Source organism: Glycine max, chromosome 3 (genome assembly GCF_000004515.6).
Source record: "Glycine max cultivar Williams 82 chromosome 3, Glycine_max_v4.0, whole genome shotgun sequence".
NCBI classification, from domain to species: Eukaryota; Viridiplantae; Streptophyta; class Magnoliopsida; order Fabales; family Fabaceae; genus Glycine; species Glycine max.
In genome coordinates this window covers 37,199,699-37,219,836 of record NC_016090.4, presented here as the reverse complement: position 1 = coordinate 37,219,836, position 20,138 = coordinate 37,199,699, and the positions used below count along the sequence as shown (strand labels likewise).

The window sequence follows — 20,138 nt, the reverse complement described above, 5'->3', positions numbered from 1 at the left end:
GATTAATGGAATGAAGCATTTGATTAACATAAACACAGATTTATATATAAGTCTCTTTTTCTTCCTGTTTCATACATGACATATTGTAAGCCGAATGGAGAGTGAATGAACGAATAAATTTTATTAGTTGAAGGCGAAAGAATAAACAAACAGTAAAAAAAAGTGCATAGCATCAATAATTGAATTAATTTAATGGGGCAATATACATATAGAGTGAGAGCTTTTGCATTTTCCTTCTGACCAGGAATTAGCTCATATACTTGTAGTAGATTTTTCATCAGAGCCTAAACAATATCATTGATCAAACGCTTATGGCGATGATAATGTTTTTCCAAGAAAACTCTGGAGGCACCTTCCACGGTTCTACGCCATGTCTACAAGAAGTGATGAAAAAATAATTAGAAGGATTTTACCTCAATCTTTATGATGAAGAAAAAGAAATATTTACACGGAGAATTATATTTAAAAAAAAGGGAGACAAATATACATCCAGATAATATTATTGATCAAAATTAATAAAATTACCTCTTGGAGTAATTCTTTATCTTTTTATTACTACCTTTTTTTTTTACAAAGTTTGAAGCTTCAAGCTAAGCCATAATCAGGCTTAAAACATTCCCCCCTCTAAAAGAATTGTATTATTGTATAAATATAACTTTTCCTACATTATCATTTTATATCCATGTTTAGGAATTTTAGCCATAAAAGCAAGCTGGAATTCATAAAATTAATAATCGTAGTTGTATAAAGCAAATGAATTTCTAATTCTCAAATTGACAAATTATTCCCCTCCCAACAACTCCAGAAAACGACTTGTTCTAATTAATTGACCATCATAATTTTATAATGTTTGTTTTGAAGCTTCAATTTTAGGACAACAACCCAAGCATGCATGATTGTTTAGAACAAAACTTAAATCCACTTCCTTAAATATTTTTAATGTTATTTTCTTTATTAAAATTAGAATTTCATTTCATTAATTAAAGCACCATAAAGTAGGCATTAAATCATTAAGCTAGGTAAAATTCTAATCCTTATTGAAAAATAATTTCAAAAACACCTAGACATCTATCCTTTTCTCAAAACACATTTAACAATTTTCATCCAACAAAAGTTTCATTACAGTCCCAAGTTAGAAAAAAAAAATCTTCGAAGCTAAAATCCAACTTATTTGAATTGTTTTGTTTTAATTTGGTATCTTAAGTTTAGAGAATTTTACTTAGTTTCTCTTTAAAGCGTCTGTTTATTAGATCAAATTAATCCTTCTATCAATAATTGTTATAACTGAATTAATTTTGGTTGACAGCACAGATCTGCTCACAATTTATCGCATGTTACTAAATTGAAGTTAACATAATAAATTAACAAAAGAATCAACTTAATGGTATAATAGAAAGACTTTCATGGACAAAAACCCATTCCCACCAATAACATGATTAAAAAAAAATGCTTTAAAATACCAAAATAAAGCTAACATTTTATACTTGTAAAACCAAATTAAAATCAAAACTTCAAATGAGGACTTCAATTACCATATAATTAATAACTAATAGCATGCTTTGTTTGAATTAGAATATGAATTGAATTGGGCTCACTCACCTTATGAATGGTTCCAAAGAGTGATGACTTGTTTCTAACATCCCTCACCCTCAGCTGCCGGAGCAACACCGACCTCCGCGTCACTTTCGGCAGCAGAAGGGACCTCCTTTCCACCATGGCGGCGCCACCATTGGAAGAGGGGCTGTCACACTCACACAATTCACTTTCCCTCTTCTTCTTCTTCCTCCGTTTGTTTTCCCCGGCGGCCTCGTCGGAACCCGCTTCGGCGAACTTCCTCAGAAGCTCATCAGAAGATTTCTTGGTGACATGTTGAACCTTATTAGCTTCAGCAGCAGTAGCAATAACAATTGTAGTGTCCATTGCAAGTGAAATTAGTTGGTATAATGGTATAGCACTATAGCATAAGCTATATGGTATATGCACTATTTATGTAATGTAAGAAAATACTAATAATAATATGATTATATATACACATATATATTATGTGAGGACCGTTGTGGAAGTAATGCAGAAGCAAGCAAAAGTGGTAAACGATAGTGAGTGATTTATTGTTGAATAATGAAAGAGAGAGGGAAGAAAATATAGCCGTTGGGTGGGGATAATAGATTGTGATATTGGTTTAATTTTTCCTAAGTTTTTTTTCATTTATAAATTTGGTATATGTTTTGGCTGTTTGTGTATTATTCTGTATAGGCGTATGTTTATTATGTGAATTTTCTGATGGCAACAATACAAATAGTACTAAAGAATTGAGAGGACCCACGATTGCGCTCTCCTTCTTCAGTTTCTGACGTACTAGTACCTTGTTTCAGTGTTTGTCTATTAAAAAAAGTGCTTTTATCTTAGTCAGCCTAATAATGATTATGTCGTTAATTAATAATAAACCTATGCTAAGGCCTATGGGGGGAGCTGTAAATGTTGGATCTGGATTGGGAGTGTTGCGGAAGCAGCAATATTCAATAAATATTGAGGATTATTAGCAACATTGTTTATATCGTATTGAATAAAAGTTATTCAAAACTAAACATTACAAATAAAATTTGTTAAATAAAAAATAAGACTCGATTGAATCCATTTTATCATTTCTATTTCAGGTTAGTACTTTACAACATAAAACCTGCCTCACTTTATATTATAAACACCAAAACGAACCATTGGATCTGATGAGGTGACCTACGCTTCCTCCCCCACTCCCTCGCCTTCTCTGCATTCATTCTCTCGTCATTTTTTTTAATCTATAAAAATTAATATAATATTAAAAATTTATAATAATTCATTCATCTTATTCAGATAACTAAATTAAAAATCAAACATCAAATTCATCAAAATTAAAATTTAGATACTAAAATTAAATTTCGCTGAAAATACAGAACTGAAAACATATTTTATTCAATAATAATATATCGAACACTTTTTCTTCTTAAATGAACTAATATACTAACCCCTTATAATATGCATTTATTTATAGAAAAAAGCAACTTTTAGAAAGCGTTTGTTTTAAAATGTTATAAAGTATTTTTCGAGAAAGCAAGCTTAAAAATATGACATTCTCATATTTTATACGCATTTTGCTATAAAAAAATTCAAGAATATAAAGGATACTTCTCTGTTTCTAAAACGGTCTAAACTTGAGAGCATTTTGGGTACATTTCTTCAGTGCCATGAGATTGCCCCTCATCTAATCCCTACAACCCTACAACCCTTCATATTTAGAATCTAACACCCTCACCCATAAATCTCTCCTACAATGAAATATATTCCATTTTCATTTAGCAATTAAAGCTACATTGAACAAAGATATATACTCTTAACCCCCAACCCCTCATAGTCTTTTGTTGCACAAATTTTGTTCCAACTAATCCAAGAAATTTTTTCTCTACCATCTTCACGCCCCCACAAGAATCTTCTTTATAAAGTAGTCAATTTTCTAATCACCCCTTCCAAAATTTTAAAAATGACATGTAAAAGAGAGGTAGAGAGGATAATGCCGAATTGATCAAACGAATTCTACCGGCAATGGTTAGGTGCTTGTGCCTCCACGTTGCAAGTTTCTTCTTGAATTTTGTTATTATTGGCTCCCATGTCTCCTTCCTCCTAGGATTAGCTTCAATTGGAATTCCCAAGTATACAAATGGGATTGACAAGATTTTACAATTCAAGTATTTTGCATATCTTTTCACACTTTGTTGATCCACTCCAATCCCACCAAATCTACTTTTATAAAAATTCACCTTGAGTCCAGAAACAAATTCAAATTACCTCAATACACTCTTGGCCACCACCACTTTGTTGAAACTGAAATTGAAATCACCCACAAAAATAGTATCATCGGCATATTACAATAAACTCATCTCCACCTCCTTTCCATCCACTTTAAATCCCGAAAAGAGATCATTTAGGGTAGTTTCTCTCATTAGTTCACTTAGTCCTTTCGCTGCAATCGTGGGAAAAAAAAGTGTAAGAGTTATCTTGTATTAACTTTTTTTTTAGGCCAAATTCTTTAGTTGGCTCCCATTAATAAGAATGGATACCAAACTAGAAGATAGACAGCCATAGATCCACATTATCCATTTCTCATTGAAACCCATTTCTCCTCATCATGTAAATGAGAAATTTCCAACACACCAAAGCATATGCTTTCTCAAAGTCCACTTTGAAGATCATGCACCTTTTCTTATTCCTTCTAGCTTCATCAACCACTTCATTGGCTATCATCACACTTTGTAAGAGATTTCTTCCCCCCAAGAAATTTAAAGCACTTTGCATCCCACCAAAAATATAGGTCTATAATCATCACATCCTTGTGGGTCATCATTCTTTCGAATAAGAGAGGTGAATGAAGCATTTGCTCCTCTCACAAAATTTGCAGAATCATGAAAGTCATTGAGGAAGTTAAACACATCTCCCTTAATAGTCTCCCAAAACTTTTTAATGAATCTAAAATTGTAGCCATTGGGTCCCAGACTCTTTGCACTTCCACACTCCCAAATTGCTTCTTGAATTTCCATCTCCCCAAATTTGCCAATCAACATAGTATTATCTTCATGAGTTATCCTCTCAAACATCACCCCATCAAGACATGGCCTCCCTCCAATCCTCCTCACTAAACCTATTTTTGAAAAAATTCCATGCATGTTCTTTCACTTTTTTAGGTTCCTCCTTCCATACCCCGCATTCACATTAATCCCTCTAATCATATTCTGCCTTCTTCTCCAATTTATTATAATATGAAAATACTTTGAATTAGAGTCACCTTCTTGAAGCCGTTTGGATCTAGATTGTTGCTTGAGAAGTGACTCCCTAAACAAAGCATGTCGCCCAAACTCTTCCGAGCCTCCTCCTTTATTTCAACTCTTCCTCAAATAAGCCATCCATCTCCTCCTTTTTATCAAGATCATTCATCTCCAACTCAATTCTTGTTACATTCTTGTGTATATTCCCGAAGTCTATTCCAATTCTTCAAGCTATTCTTCATTGCCTTGAGTTTCTCTTTCATGATGTATGAACCTCTCCCATACCTCTCTTGCTTTTGCCATTCTTCCACCACAAACTTATCAATTTTTTTTTATCTTCAGGTCGACAATCAAGGGTCCTAAATGGTTTGGACCCCAATCCACATTGACATTCTTCAAAATTTATTCTTGTAATTGTATATCTTAGATGGAGTGTTCAGTTATGAATTTAATGTGCAGTATAATTTAGCTGAGCAGATTCAAATTATTAATAATCAAATATAAATAGCTAGTTGTATTATCCACAAATGGTTGCAAAATTTGTAGTCCATAGATGAGTCCATGTTAATGATCATTATACTAAATATTATAATTCGCAAATCAACTAACTCATAAGTAACGGATAATAGAATTTAAAAATCAATGCATAAGTGGCATGGGAGTTAAAAGCCTCGTTAGAGTAGATCTGTAAAAAAAGCCTGAAACTAAGGAGAGGGGGAGGGCGATATGTCAAAGATAAATAACATTCTTTTCCACTACCTTAGGAGCATACATATTTATATTTAAAGTGATCAAAGTAGCTTTCCTCTTTTTAATTTTCAACAGATTTGAAGCATTATTTTATCTTCCCTATTAAACGAACGAAATTGCTTAAGCTACAAAACTGTCACCAGTAAGGTATGTTACGCCACCTTCAAAGGAGGTAGAAGTAAAACTGAGCTTTAAGAAGAAAACTGTTATTAAAACCCACGAGGGAAGGTCGTAGACAATATACATCAGCACATATCTTAACAGAAAGAAAAGACGGAACTGAATAAAAAAAAAAACAATGCTATCAGTAGTACCAAGGAAAGACCATGTTTGGATAAAGCATCAGCTACTTGGTTGGCCTCTCTGAATAATACGTGATTCCAAGAAAGAACAGATTTGACTAGTCGGGCGGACTCAGGTGGGTGTCTAAGCAGCCATCCTTTATCATCTTAATGACTAAAAGAGTGAGATTCTACCATCAGATGATTGATTCCTCTTGAACCAGCCAGGTTGAGACCAAACCAATAATACTGACTTCCATCCTTGTGCAAACCAATTTTTAACTAATGTATAAATACTATGTTACACTGAAAACTAATAAGAAAAATAAACATGGAAGTCAATATATATCAATACTACAAAAATATATTACACTAAAGAAACACAGGTAGCCTTCCTCGACTATCAGCTTCAATTTTCGGTTCTTGGCTTTATGCCCCAAGATACACCAATAGCAGCACCACCAACAAACATCGCAAAACCTGTATTATGAAATTACTATAAGAAACTGTTCCTATTTGTCGTGCCTGGATGTTAATGCAAATCATCTGTGTACATATACACATGGATGACACATTCAAGCTTCAAATCCATTTAAGGGGGAGAAAAAAATGACATTAGCTTTCGAAATCAAATTAATTTAGATAAATTAATATCTGTAATTATTATAGTGGGGAAACCACACAGTTTCTCGATGCTCCCAGACAAAAAAAAAAAAAAAAAAGAAGTTTCAATTATGAAACCATCATGTTCACATTAACTACCAAAATGATTTAAGATAAAACTTGACAACACTAGACTTAGAAATCAAATGAATTTAAATTAGTTGTATCTGTATTTATAATGGTCGAGAAGCCACACTAACTACTTAAATTTAAGAGCAGTTTATACATGAGCATGTTCCTATTAGGCACTAAAAGAAAACCTAAAGATTACATCAAAATGACTTCAACAAGTACTTTGTTGTTTTCTGAATTATTATTTTAATGTACTGAGTTTGTAATTAGCTATGCCTGATAAGACAATTAGGCTCTTTAAAGTGAAAATATGTAAAGTAAAAAAATACGGATGTATCTACCATTGATTTCAGTTGAAAATACCACAAACCTAAACCATGTTATAGATCAAGGGTAAAACTTTCCAACATGATACATTTTCTCAGTTTAGAGGTTCTATAAACACTATGCTCATGCTAGAACTGTTCAAAATTTGGAAGCTTACAAACTTGAATGTGGAACTTCATTCTGCATTGTTATGAGCTGAATTGCGTTCCAAAACTGAGAGCATGACAATCAAGGTCCCTCAGATTTAGCTGCAAAAAAAATAAAAATAAAAAGATTTGTAAGTCTGCAAGAATACATCAGAAGAAATCAGCTATTATATCACAACCAAACATTAAGCAAGGAAAACAACCCTTCCGCAGTCATAATCCTACCACAAATATTTCTCTTGACTACATTTTTATCAAATATGGATGATTCCAGAATTGCATCATCGCCAAGTTGGCAACCATGTAGGATTGAACTAAAACTTCTACCTTCTTATTACTTGATTCATTAAAATTTTAAAAATACGTATACAAGTATCACCTTCAACCCAACTGGGAACAATATCAGCCATCTTATAGCTGGGGCTTGGAGGACTTTCAGGAAATATCACTGCTTTCCGTAATAGTAGGGAAAGAAAAGGCAATCTACATACAAAAACCTATTTGTCTCATGTACCCAATCCATAACCAAAATAATTGGAAACCCCCAATTAACCAATCTTTGTCTCATACAAAAACCTTTCATGATTTTCTCAAAAGAGAACCCTTTTATGTATAGGAGACTTAAACAAAAGAATAAAAACATAGTTTTCAGATGTGCTTTCTTTTAATTGAACTTTTTAAAATTGCTTCATTATTATAGAAGGGAGAAAAGCAGCAAGAAAGATAGCATCGAAATTCTAGCAAAGAACCATATTTTCAGGTAGTTAATCATTTACAGAAACCTGTTTTAGTTGAGTACAAAGAAATGCCTAAAGTGAGTCTCATTAATACATTCACGGACAGTAATCTGTTACCTTAAACACCAGACCAGAGACATGATACTGATGTGCTAATGGAGTAATATATTTATACAAATATAAAAGGCCACATTTATACAAGTACAAAAGGCCATCCTGGAAGACACCGCACAATATCTAAGTTAACATTAAGTGTGTGAGATTTGGAACTCACCATAACAGCAACTCCAGTTTCACTGAATTTAGGAACACATATGAGTCTCACCAACTGCCCTTCTGATCCTGCAATCAACATGCAAAATTGATTAAAGTTTTAGGGAAGGGATATTATAGTAAATGCAAATCAGAAATGAAGTAACTTTTATTTCTGCAATGTAGATTTTAGAATGGAAATACCCTTTATGACACGAGTTTCAAATTTATCTTGATTTCCAACAAAGTAAACATGAGGACAGCTCTCAATGAAGAAAGGATCCTTATCAGTATAAGGATAGCATCCTGGAAGACAACAGTCACTATCAGAAGTCAGAATAAATAATTTTTCATTTTTTTGGAAGAACTCTATATTTCTTCAGAAATAGCAGGTAATATAATTAATGTTCAACCTTCCAGAAAAGTTGGCTGACCTAAGCAAAAAATGACAGATTATTGATAACCAAGGAAGTGTAAAAGCATTGAGGTGTAAATAATGTACATACCAAGAGTATTAGGAGCAGTGGGTGCCAAATGCCTCCATCTTAATGTCCTTTCCATGAATTCAAGTTTATCTTTTGCCTCTGAATACTTCTCAAGATCATCTACATTTTGACCCGATGTCCCAAGAAATCTGGAAGCAGTGTGGGGATCATGTTCAAGGTATAATAGATTGAGCATCAAAGGCAGTAATATTGAAAGTAGCCTATTTACCTGACATTATCAACCTCAAAACAATGAGGATTTGTACAAGATCTAAAAGTATTATATGCCGATGACCCAGGGAAAAGGCATCTATGCAATGACTGAAAGTGATAATTTTAGTAATAAAGTCAAAAACACATGTTAATTTTCCATATATAACCCTTAAAGGATAACATAGGGACCTGCTGTGGTAGTGAGAAATTAGCAGGGTCACTGGGTCCTGGCATGATATCCAAAGGCAAGCCAGCAGCTATCTAAAAAGCAAGTAAAATTTAAGCAAATTATTTAGAAAAACAAGAACTAAAATATAAGAATCAGACTAATGAAATGAACCTGACTCAACAGAATATCTAGCTCCTTTATTGGCTCAGCCATCCTTGAGAGATCCTTAGACGCCAAATTCTGCAAATATTGATGAAAAGACCCACAAAACAAGTTTAAGGAACAAGCAATTAAATGCCAGAAAACTGCTTGTATTATTTACTGAAATCAGCTCCATGAGCTGTTACAAGCAAAAGGAGACTGATGTGTAAATATAAATGAGAAAAGGATGTCAGTTATTTAGTCAGCTACTGTTAGTTCTTAGTTGTTGGGTAGCTTCCTATAAATAAAGGGTCTGTTGCATTTTAGACAGGCTGGAATAATAATAACAGAAGTACAGTGCACAGTTTCTTTGATCTCTCTGTTTCTCTCCTCTTTCTCTCCATCCTTCCTCTCTATTCTGTTCTTCTCTTTCCCCCCTTTCTTCCTGTCTTACTGTTTATTTCTCTTCCCACCTAAATTCTATACACGAGACTCCAGAGAAGAATGCTACTCAAAGAAACGAGCTTCTCTGCCCACAACTCATGCCAAAAGCAATAGTATCCAGATTTCAGAATTTATGCCAATTCTCAAATAATTCTTCCAATTCAGCAAAACCAACTAAGAACCAGGACCCACTTGTCCGTTCCTAACATAAATCTTTACAATCTAGGCCTTTTAGGGTCCAAGTCCAATATGTGGTCCAGGTTTGGATTGTTTGAGCCCTCAACCCTATCAATTCCACACTTAGAAATATCAAAAGACAACCTATGAATTCAAAACTTTCACAAGTTTTGTATGTATAACCAGGATTAGTGCCAATAAACTATATAGAAAATTGAAAGACATACATGTGCAATGGGTGCTGTCTAGCACCCAGGTATAAATCAAGACGTGAGATAATCAACCAGAGTGTCTAAATCTAAATCTAAAATGAAACTCTAATAAATTAAGTAACGGGACAAATTAGCTCCTCTCATCTAATTATTCTTTAGAACACATATCAGATGATTATGTAATATTCCTCTATAAATGTGCATTACTATGGCAATTTAATCACATAAGACAAAGCAAGTGTAATCAAGGAAATCAGATACCAGAGAAAGTTAATTGGTGATGATACAATACAAATTACAATAGAGAAGAGTAGGTGGTCATTTTTAATTTGTGAAACAAAGGTGTCCTTTTAAGGGTTTCTCTCTGCAATCCTTTTATTTTCCTCTCTCTCTCTCCCCCTACACAGTAACATAAATACCTGTCCATTAAGAAGTCTGCGAGGTATCTCGACTAAATTTCCAGCAAAGACAACTCGAACAATTTGTGATGCGATACTTTGCTCCTGTTTAATTTGTCACTTTTGATTAGTTAAAACTTTGAAATGTTGCATAATTATCAACATGAGAAAGTTGAGAGAAAAGAAGAATAAACCTTCTCATCTCCTAAATGCCCTGTAATATGATCAATGAGAAGCTGAAACTGAAGAGGATTAGAGCTGCTGCTCCCAACACTTAACCCTGACACAAGAACAACATACTTGTCTTCCCCTGTTGAATCCAAATAAAAGAATTTTTTTAGCCAATATTTTTAATAAAATGGACAATTTAATAACAAACAATGAAGTATGGAGCATCAGAGATGCACAGCTAAAAGAACAAAATGGCAAGGCTGTTGCTCATCATCTGTGCATTAACACAAGCAGGAGGAAACGAAGCATACAACAAAAAACATATTTGAATTATGGCTTTGAATAACATTTAAAGATATAAAGAGAAAGATAAGAAACTAGTTTCTTTAACTCCATAAAATACAATTAAAATCTTATGCAAAATGAAATGGAAAGAGACTGTGCTAAGAGCAACAGAAGCTTATTTATGCTTGCTGACTATGAATAATAAAATTTTCAAACAGCAAAACTTCAGAGAGAATATTAAATAGATAAAAGAAACAACACTTCAAGCAGGAAAGTGGGTGTGGGATGCTAATTCACCACATATTCATCCATCCTCAAATGGGAAAAATCATAATCTACCATGTGTAACTAACATCTGGGCAAAAAATCCCATAAAGACGCCATCCATGTGTGCGCTTTAGTGGGTTATAACATGTAAAAGATAGAGAAGAGGTACTTGGTTTAAGGGGGAATTCTATCTGTGGTGGTAAGCCAGCATCCAGGACATCCTGAACCAAAAAGTCACCTGCCCCCGTTTCCTTTCCAAGTAAAGCAACCACAATTCCTGTCACAGACAATATTAGCATAAAATTATCATGTCCCAGATGACAGTCATTTATGTGGCAGGCAAGTTGCATTCCTATAAGAATTAACATCATTAAGTAGCTACATGTTTTATTTCTAGATAGCTCAGATAAACATTAAACAAATTCTGAAAACAAAGCAATCCAATGTTGTTTGAAACACACATCCACACCCATTTCAAAAAAAGATGAAAGAAGGAAGGAAGGAAAAATAAAGAAATTGTGGATGCCAAACCTAATGTTTTGGAATTGACATGCACATGTTTCAGAATTGTCTTCTTATCACAAAATCTATTTTACTGAATTAAGATAAGTTGTTCATCATATAGACCTGTTACATATTCAGATGGCAAAATGATACTCCCACTGAGCTTAACCCGCCCGCTTTCATCTTCCAAAACTAGGTGATCATCCGGGTGTATGAAGTTATGTGGCTTGACAAGTGGAACCACTGATCTCTGTACATTATCGGCAGAAAAATAGTGAAATACAGCACCCTGGCACATTATTGTCACTTCATACAAAGAAAGCATAAAATTCACCCTTGTATAAAAAAATTCAAGTCCTCACTCCTGAGAGTTGATGACCTACATACATACTCTAATTCTCACATAGTCCCAAAGCTTTCATATTAAAGCAAGACAATATTTTTCCTCTTTAATTAGTAATTCAACCAAAAAAACATTTTGCTTTTCTTAATTTCCTTAGCAAATACTTGATTTCTATAATTTACATTGCGTATAAAAAGATATTTACAAATCATTGTCAACACAATTAAATTAAATTTTAAGATTTTTCAAAACTGAATGTTTCAAATGCCATTATTTTTATATTTTTATTACCACTAAAATAATTTTCTATCAATTAAACTAACCTTCGAGTTTAATTTCTATGTTTACACTGTCAACCAATCATAAACGTTGATAACTTTTAAGTTAGTCAGTATAAAAGTCGACAATTCATCATACATGCCAATTTGTGATGAGATGAACGTGTGAAAAAACTTATACAGTGCATAATATATTTACTCTTAATCTTCTCTTAAATATATTTTTTGATTATATTTTTACAGTTTACTAATAATATTTACAAGTACACATGCAATGTAATCGGAGATAGTAATAAAGTAGAACCGAGAGTACCTCCTTGGAATACTCATCAAGAATGCAAGGTTTGAGCTTCATGTGTTTATAGAGGGTTCCAACAATGACACACTCCTTCCCCTCTTCCAATCCCAGCACTGTGCACACTTTACGATACAGAAACAAGCAAGCAATTAATTGAAGCCTCAAAGCAATGAAAAACCATACCGCACACAACATGATGCTACCCTAAGTGGGAGATAGTAGAAAAAGGAGGTGATTTTGTGAAAAAAAGGGGTGTAGGGTACCGGGAAAATTGGGTTTCCAATGAGGAACGAGGGAATATAAAAGTGTTCGCATCAAATGAAGGCGCGCGAAGTAAATCTGGCTGTACTGCTGCCCCTGATACGCCTCTTTCCCTATTTCGAACGCTTCGTCCTGCGTCGTAGAAAATCAAATTAACACATTCATCAACAAAATTACAATGCAATGAGAGAGAGAGAGAGGAACCAGAGAGGCATAGGCACACTGCACTCGCTCCATTCCCATGGCGGGAACACTTCCCTCGTTCCAATTGTTTGTTTCTTTCGACTCGGCAAGGAAGAAGTAACGACAACATATAAATACTCAATTTAAGTTTTTAGTTTTATTATGCTTACTTAGAACAAATGTTTCAACGGGGATGTAGCTCAAATGGTAGAGCGCTCGCTTTGCATGCGAGAGGCACGGGGTTCGATCCCCCGCATCTCCATTATTTTCATTTTTAATTATGTTTGTAAATATTTTTTTTATGTCATGATGATGATAAAATGGCTCGTTGATTTTTAACTAATTGGTTTAAAGTCTTTGACAACATTTGTAATCGAAGTTTCTTGTATAGCATAAACAACTCCTCTATCAATCACTTTCATACCTCATTAGATCATCTAAATCATTCTTCACTCTCATTAATTAGATCATAATTTTTTGACTGTGTCCATGTCTAGTTAGTTACTTTTCACGTAAATAAATTGTCTCCTCTTACATTAAGAGGAGTTGAATGTTTTAAAGTTAGAAAAATCACCTTCGCACTTTTAAACAATAAAAAAAATAATTAAATGGGTGTTAAATCTTAAGTAATTGTTTCTTATATAAGAAATTAAAGTTTTCCAACAAGAAAGGCAAATAGGGGAAATATATAGGCACGGTTAGCATTCGGAGTATTGTGAAATGGTTACTGATGGAGATGTTGCAAAGTTGTTTGTGAGTAATTGGGGTATTGTCATATGGCAAAGGCACATAGGGGGAATATATAGGCACGCTTAGCATTCATTTTGTTAAGGGTTTTATGCTATATTTGTTTTGTATAGGGATGGGGTGGCTTCAAAGAGACAAAAATGTAATCAGTCACTTTTTGCCAATCCTTACACACCTTATGCTTGGCTTGGAATCATATCCCACAACATTAGAAAACAAGTTCAATAATTAATCTGCACCCTAAGTTTGAAATGTGATTCATTTGCGAGTGACGATCATGAGAAAACAGCAGAAAAGGTTAAGGATTCTAAGTCAATAATAACAGAATACGGTAACAACTTGGATTCAAGAACTGGAACAAGAATAAGCTTCTCCACAGTCTTGAGAAACTTGGTCGACATGCACCGATTGCAAACCATGGTGCAATAATCAAACTGTTCAGAGAGGCTATATCTTATTCTGTAAACAAAACCGCTATGCAACTGTCTAGATACTTACTACCAACATCAGGGTTCAACAAAATTATTCCCAATAAGCAACCATGATACTAAACAGTCACAAGGGAAAGTTCAAAGAAGCCTCGGCTACATTAATCATCACAACTTATTGTTGTACCAAAATACACCTTTGCTCTCGGTACTTTGATCTGGCTCCACATAAATACACTCTCTTGCCTCTCTCCACATTGCCTTGACAAATGGAGTCTCATCAAACCGATAATACTCTCCCAAAATGGGTTTTATTGCCTTTGTAGCCTCCATTGCATGATAATGTGGCATTGTGGAGAACAAGTGATGTGCTACATGAGTGTCTGTAATATTATGGAAGACCTTGTTCAGGATTCCATAATCTCTATCCACTGTTGCTAAAGCTCCTCTCAACCAGTCCCACTCAGAGGAAGTGTAATGTGGCAATGCAGGGTGAGTATGCTGCAAGAATGTAATCAACACCAAAAATCCATTGACCACTAGCAATGGAACTCCATAAACACACACCACCCAGGCAAGTCCTTTTGCCATGGCAAGACGGAAAAGGCCATAGCATACTGCAAGTACTCCTGCATCTGATATATATATTTGAAGTCGTTCACGATCAGAGTAAATGGGACCATATGGGTCATAGTGGCAAGCAAATCTATCATAAGGCCTTCCAGAAACATTTAAAGCCAAGTACAAGGGCCAACCAAGTGTGAGGGTGACAGCAAGAGTGAGGACTCTGCCTGGAGGATTGTTAAGGTATTTAGAGTACCACTTGATACAGGACTTCTGCTTTGGCACAAATACTTCATCCCGCTCAAGAGAACCAGTGTTGGAGTGGTGACGGCGATGGCTGTATTTCCATGAAAAGTATGGGACTAGGAGACCGGAGTGGAGGACAAGGCCAACAATATCATCAAGCAACTGGTAGTCACTGAATGCATGGTGGCCACACTCATGGGCAATGACCCAAACTCCAGTAAGGATGCAACCTTGGACAGCCCAGTAGATTGGCCATGCCAAGAAAGAGAGAGGGCTGGGAAGGAGGTGGAAGTAATGGGTGGCAACATAATAGAGGCAGAAGGCTATGGTGAGGTCGTAAACAACATAGGAGAATGAGCGGAAAACAGAACGCTGGAAACAGTGAGGTGGAATGACCTTCTTGATTTGGCTGAGACTAAATGGAGGTTTTTCAAATGGCACCCGCTTCAAAGGGTCAACCTCTGACTTCCTGTTGGCAGGAGGAACATCAGTTCGGCCACCCGCCCCCATCTTCACACAATCTGCACATGACATATCAGTGCATTTTTTTACAACACTTTTAATGAACATGAACAAGACTAAAATCTTAAATCAAGGATTATCAGCAATAGTTTCTAAACTCACCGAATCAGAATGAACAATGTGCGTTCTCATCAAAGCAAAAAAAAATGCATTAATTAAAATAGTGCATCATACTCAAGTGCCTGGCGTAACCGTTTCAACAATAGTAGCGACATATTCTTCTCATTATTGTTTACTAGTTCATTACCTTTTCATCTCAATCGTGGCAAATAGAATTAGCAGGTTATCATGACCAATGAAGAATAAGAAAACAACAGAAACATGCTATCATTACCCACAGAAGAATAGAGATCTGATATACCCTGTTATATTTATATTTTCGTCCTAGAGGACTTGAGCAAAGAACATTTTCTCCTGCCCAAACCAAATTAGTATAGATTTACATCAAGATCACAGAAACCAAAACGAATTGGATTCGGGTGATGTTCTAAAAGCTTCTTCCTAATTAAAACATTAATCTCATATACTAAAAAAGATGCAAAGAACCATTCACAGTTGAAAAGAATAAACATGCAACCTTATCCAGATCTGTAAACAAAGGGAAGGCTTTTTCAATTAGCAAAGATAGCTAGATATGACAATACACTAACTTCCATAACCTTCCCTATATCTCCCACGAGTCAGGGTCTTTGCAGAAAGTAGAAGTATGTCAATAAATAAATAAAATGATAAAGAAACTCAAAATTGATTTGTAGAGTATTCTATATTATGTTTAAAATTTTCATTTGATTCACTACATATCACAAATTTGTTTTTCCTCTAAAAAAAGAATAAATGTTTTTTTAGCAATAAATTTGTTTTCAACATAAGTAAAAATTAAAAAATCATGATTTTGCCAAGTAAAAAAAAAATCAAGATGAATAAAATTGTAGAACTAAAACACAAAAGTTTAATTAAAATAAATTAAAAATATAGCTTGCAAACTCATCAATCAATCAATTAAACAAACAAGACTGTTTATCCTTGTTCCACAGATATTTTGTATTTTTTGGCAACAAACACCCAATCCGTAGCGGACCCACAAGAATATGTCATGTTACAAATAAAAAAACAATAATGATGAGAGGGATGGCCAATATTAGCAACATCAAATTAAATTATTTCAGTCGTTTTCCATATCGAGTAATTAATGATCGGTGCATGCAACACCCCTCACACAACTTTAGGCCGACGTTACCGTCTACAAGATCTTAACATGACCCAGAAATTTTCAATTTTCAAATAAAAAAACATTCTTTATTTTTTGGACAAAGCAATCAGAAAGCATAATAATAGCATCTCCAATGAAAATTTACTAAATGAATTTTTTGAGTTACTTTTGTATTCACCACATTATTTTTTGTGATCCCTAAAATATCATATCATTATAAAAAAATCATACATAATTTTACTTTAATAATAAAAAATTATAAAAAACTTAACAAACTCATACTTTTATATTTATTTTATTTTTACCTAATTATGATTTAATTTTAACATTATTATGTGCCAGATAAATATTATTTTTTATTTCAAAGAAATAGTTTTTTTTTCAAAGGATACATGTCTTGTTTTTAAGAAACACTCTTTGCTACGTAAATTTGTCCAATAAAAAAGAAACCATAAGAAACAATTTCTTTACTTAAAAAACCCTTCAATAAATCCCAATTAGAAATAATCTAAGTACGAGTTAGATAATCGTAAACTTTTTTTCAACAAAAAAAAGTTATCATAAACTTTTTCAAACAAAAATATTTTAACCAAGTTCTTAAGAAAATTTTAAGATAATAATTATTAAAATATAATTTACTTACTACATATAACTGTGTACGACTTACGGAATATAGTTACTAATTTATTTTAAAAAATCATAAAATAATAATCTTATGAAAAATTTGATTAAACCAATTTTATGCACGAACTCTTTGAAAACATAAATACAAAGATACATTCCCTTCCCTCTCTTCATCGGCGGAGAAAACGGAACAAGAAAAGAAAAGGTTACTCGGACGGCAAATATGTTCTTGGCTCAGTTACAGTATTATATAGCTATCCTTTCATTATTTTTGAAACAACTGAGAATAATAAAGATGAAATTCTCTTTAACTTCTCTCCTAGTTTTTAATATTTTCTTCCTTATTTTCTTAATTCATCAAGCAAATTAGACTCGTGTTTGAATAAAAATTGATAAAATTAATTTTAATTAAAATTATTTTTGAACTTATGTATGTTTGTATTATAGAATCAAAGTTATGAATAAAACTTAGTACAAAATTTTATATTTAACATATAAATTATTCAAAATTACTTCAACTCATAATTAAATTCTAAATTCTACTTTACCATAAATTCAACAAGTCAAAATAGATTCCTCTCCGTATATTTACGAAAGGAATTTTGTTCCTTGTTGCAGTTGAATACCGGTAATAATTGTGATTGCAAAATAGATTCTTTACCCATTTCAGTGAAACCTCCACTAATTGAAATAAAAAAAGCGCTTGATTTTTTCTGTACCTTTTTTTTTCTTATAAAATCACAAGTTGAATGGAAAATAATTATATTCAAATCAGAAACATCGACAATAAAATCCAAAATCTTGAAAATAATAAATACTACATACTAACCCAAATCGAACGCTCATTAGCTTTAACTTTTTCAATAATAAAAAAAAAATTGAACTTTTTTTTTACAGAAACTTTAACTTTTGTTGATTTAAATAGCTTTTAAATTCCTATAATTTAACTATTTTATTTCATTTTTTATCTTTACAAAATTATTTTTTTATTTTCATCTTTGCAAATTATGGTTGTTTAATTTTAGTCTTTTAGTGCTTTTGATAACATTTTTTTCCTATTAAAACATTAAATATACATAATTTACAAAGGCAAAAAAAATAAAATAATTATTTTACAATAACTTAAAGCAAAAAAAAAAAAACTCTATTATAAGAAAAAGTCAAACCCTTTTTATTAGACGGGGAAAATTGATACAGATGAAAAGTTATTCCTACAAATAAATATAAAAAAGTGGCGGCTAAGAATGGTATGTAAAAATGTAACTCAACTTGAACTAAATTAACTAATTATATTTAATATAAAATATTGTCACACAATCAACTAATATTTTTTTTTTTTTGCAACAATGGTGTATATTAATTCAAGTGTATTATATAAATATTGATCTCTCTCTCTTGAAAAACAAATAAGCATATTTTAAATTTAAGTCCAGAAACATTTCCTCTCCTGCTAATCTTTAAAATGGCTAGCAACGCATTTTGAACCTCCTTATATCAAATTTGAGACCTCAAAAATGAAACACAGATATTAAACCAAATTTCAAAATTGATAATAAAAAGGTAATAAAAAGAAATTATAATAAAAATATATAAAATTTTATTGTTCGTTCTCTAAATATTGTTCAGAGATATCAATAACACATTCAAAATTATTTAATGGCAAGACTGAAAGTTGTATAGCAAGACAAAAATATTGACAAAACATCCATAATTATTCATCACTTGAAAAAAATTAAAGTATATTTTTTCCAATCTCCATTATAAACAACAAAAAAGGCATATTTTACATTTACTAAGAAAACTAATTAACTTCGTTAAACTCTACACAATAAAAGTCTTTAACTTTATTAAAAATTCTATTAAATGAAAGTATTTTAAAAATAATTTCATTAAATAAAATATAAATAATTAAAATATATTTATATTAAGACCGAAAGGGGTAATATTATATTCCTAAGGTGTATATTTCAAAACAACTGATAGAAAAGTGTAATCGGAAAAAGGATGACAGAATAGTTTCCTCTAAATAAAATAAAAAATCCTCGTGTAGTTGCAGAGATTTTTTTAACCCAACTTGTGGTAGAAAATTCGAATATTCATAACTCACCAACTAACCAAGTGGTCCACTAATCTATTTATAAAGATCATTAAATAGGCCGAGTAAGCAAAGAAAAGAAAGAAAAAAATCAAAGAGGAACAGTCAGTCAAATTCTAACTTCTAAGCAGTCGTGTGCTTCAGTTTGACACTGCACACACAAATTAATAGCAGCTAATAAATTAACGAGATCTGAAAGATAATAGTTGAAGTCGCAAGTTACCTCACGCAAAATCGCTTCCAGATTCACAACACAAACACTTATAACAGCAAAGAAGAAGACAATGCTGCCATTTTCTGGAGCATTAGCACAGAACAAGAGATACGAGAAATAATACGGAGGAAATAGGAGATTCATCCTTAGATCCGAAAGAGATGCGTGACGAAAATATGCAGATAGTGCTAAACAAGCAAGTTCATTTATGCTAAACAATCAGTATATGTAAGAATCGGCCGCAACAGAAACCAAGTTAGCCAAAATCAGACGAAATCTATGAAATGAAAGAACAGAGAATCGTAGATGTACTCAGTCAATCGAAGCGCGGAGGGCGAAAACGGTTAGATCAAGCGAGAAAAGGGAAGTGGAAAATAAGAAGGCGAGATTGAAGCATAGATAGCATTGGTTTAAGCAATAAAGTAGGAAAGAATAAAGATAAAGAGATAAGGAGAGAAAAGTACCTGAAAGTGTGAACGAGAATGTTTGTTAGAGCGCACAGAAAATGTGTGAAGAGGAGGGTGAGAGAGAGGGGGGCAAAGATTAGGGGAACGCAGAGAGGCGGTATTTAAAAGCGAGCGATTAGCAGTGGCACTAGTGCGCCTTCCGTCCAATTGAGGTGGGACCCACGGGGTATA

The 20,138-nt window shown here is 33.1% G+C and overlaps 3 protein-coding genes and 1 non-coding gene across 5 annotated transcripts; 1 reads left to right on the top strand and 3 right to left on the bottom strand.

Annotated features, from left to right (window-relative positions):
• Positions 1-23: 23 nt before the first annotated feature.
• On the bottom strand, positions 24-2,084 carry LOC100780602 (uncharacterized). Its single transcript, XM_003521167.5, has 2 exons — positions 1,600-2,084; positions 24-374 (listed from the first exon to the last, which is right to left on the bottom strand). The coding sequence occupies exons 1-2, from the start codon at positions 1,918-1,920 to the stop codon at positions 285-287; spliced, it is 411 nt and encodes a 136-aa protein (XP_003521215.1). The 5' UTR covers positions 1,921-2,084; the 3' UTR covers positions 24-284.
• A 3,649-nt stretch (positions 2,085-5,733) lies between these two features.
• On the bottom strand, positions 5,734-13,023 carry LOC100780072 (DNA polymerase delta small subunit). 2 transcript variants are annotated; one of them, XM_003521166.4, is made up of 15 exons: positions 12,872-13,023; positions 12,670-12,799; positions 12,422-12,528; positions 11,611-11,737; positions 11,153-11,260; positions 10,455-10,570; positions 10,282-10,365; positions 9,060-9,128; positions 8,909-8,980; positions 8,736-8,827; positions 8,528-8,655; positions 8,226-8,327; positions 8,044-8,111; positions 7,044-7,134; positions 5,734-6,304 (listed from the first exon to the last, which is right to left on the bottom strand). In XM_003521166.4, exons 1-14 carry the CDS (start codon positions 12,908-12,910, stop codon positions 7,075-7,077), a joined length of 1,302 nt encoding a protein of 433 aa, XP_003521214.1. In that variant the 5' UTR covers positions 12,911-13,023; the 3' UTR covers positions 5,734-6,304; positions 7,044-7,074. The 2 variants fall into 2 exon arrangements, with proteins under 2 accessions (XP_003521214.1, XP_040869989.1); XM_041014055.1 differs by having other exon boundaries at positions 7,048-7,134.
• A 16-nt stretch (positions 13,024-13,039) lies between these two features.
• On the top strand, positions 13,040-13,112 carry TRNAA-UGC (transfer RNA alanine (anticodon UGC)). Its single transcript has one exon. It is a non-coding gene; the product is annotated as a tRNA-Ala (tRNA).
• A 763-nt stretch (positions 13,113-13,875) lies between these two features.
• On the bottom strand, positions 13,876-20,038 carry FAD2-2 (omega-6 fatty acid desaturase, endoplasmic reticulum isozyme 2). The gene is made up of 2 exons (NM_001251429.2): positions 19,965-20,038; positions 13,876-15,356 (listed from the first exon to the last, which is right to left on the bottom strand). Exon 2 carries the CDS (start codon positions 15,343-15,345, stop codon positions 14,194-14,196), a length of 1,152 nt encoding a protein of 383 aa, NP_001238358.2. The 5' UTR covers positions 15,346-15,356; positions 19,965-20,038; the 3' UTR covers positions 13,876-14,193.
• Positions 20,039-20,138: the final 100 nt, after the last annotated feature.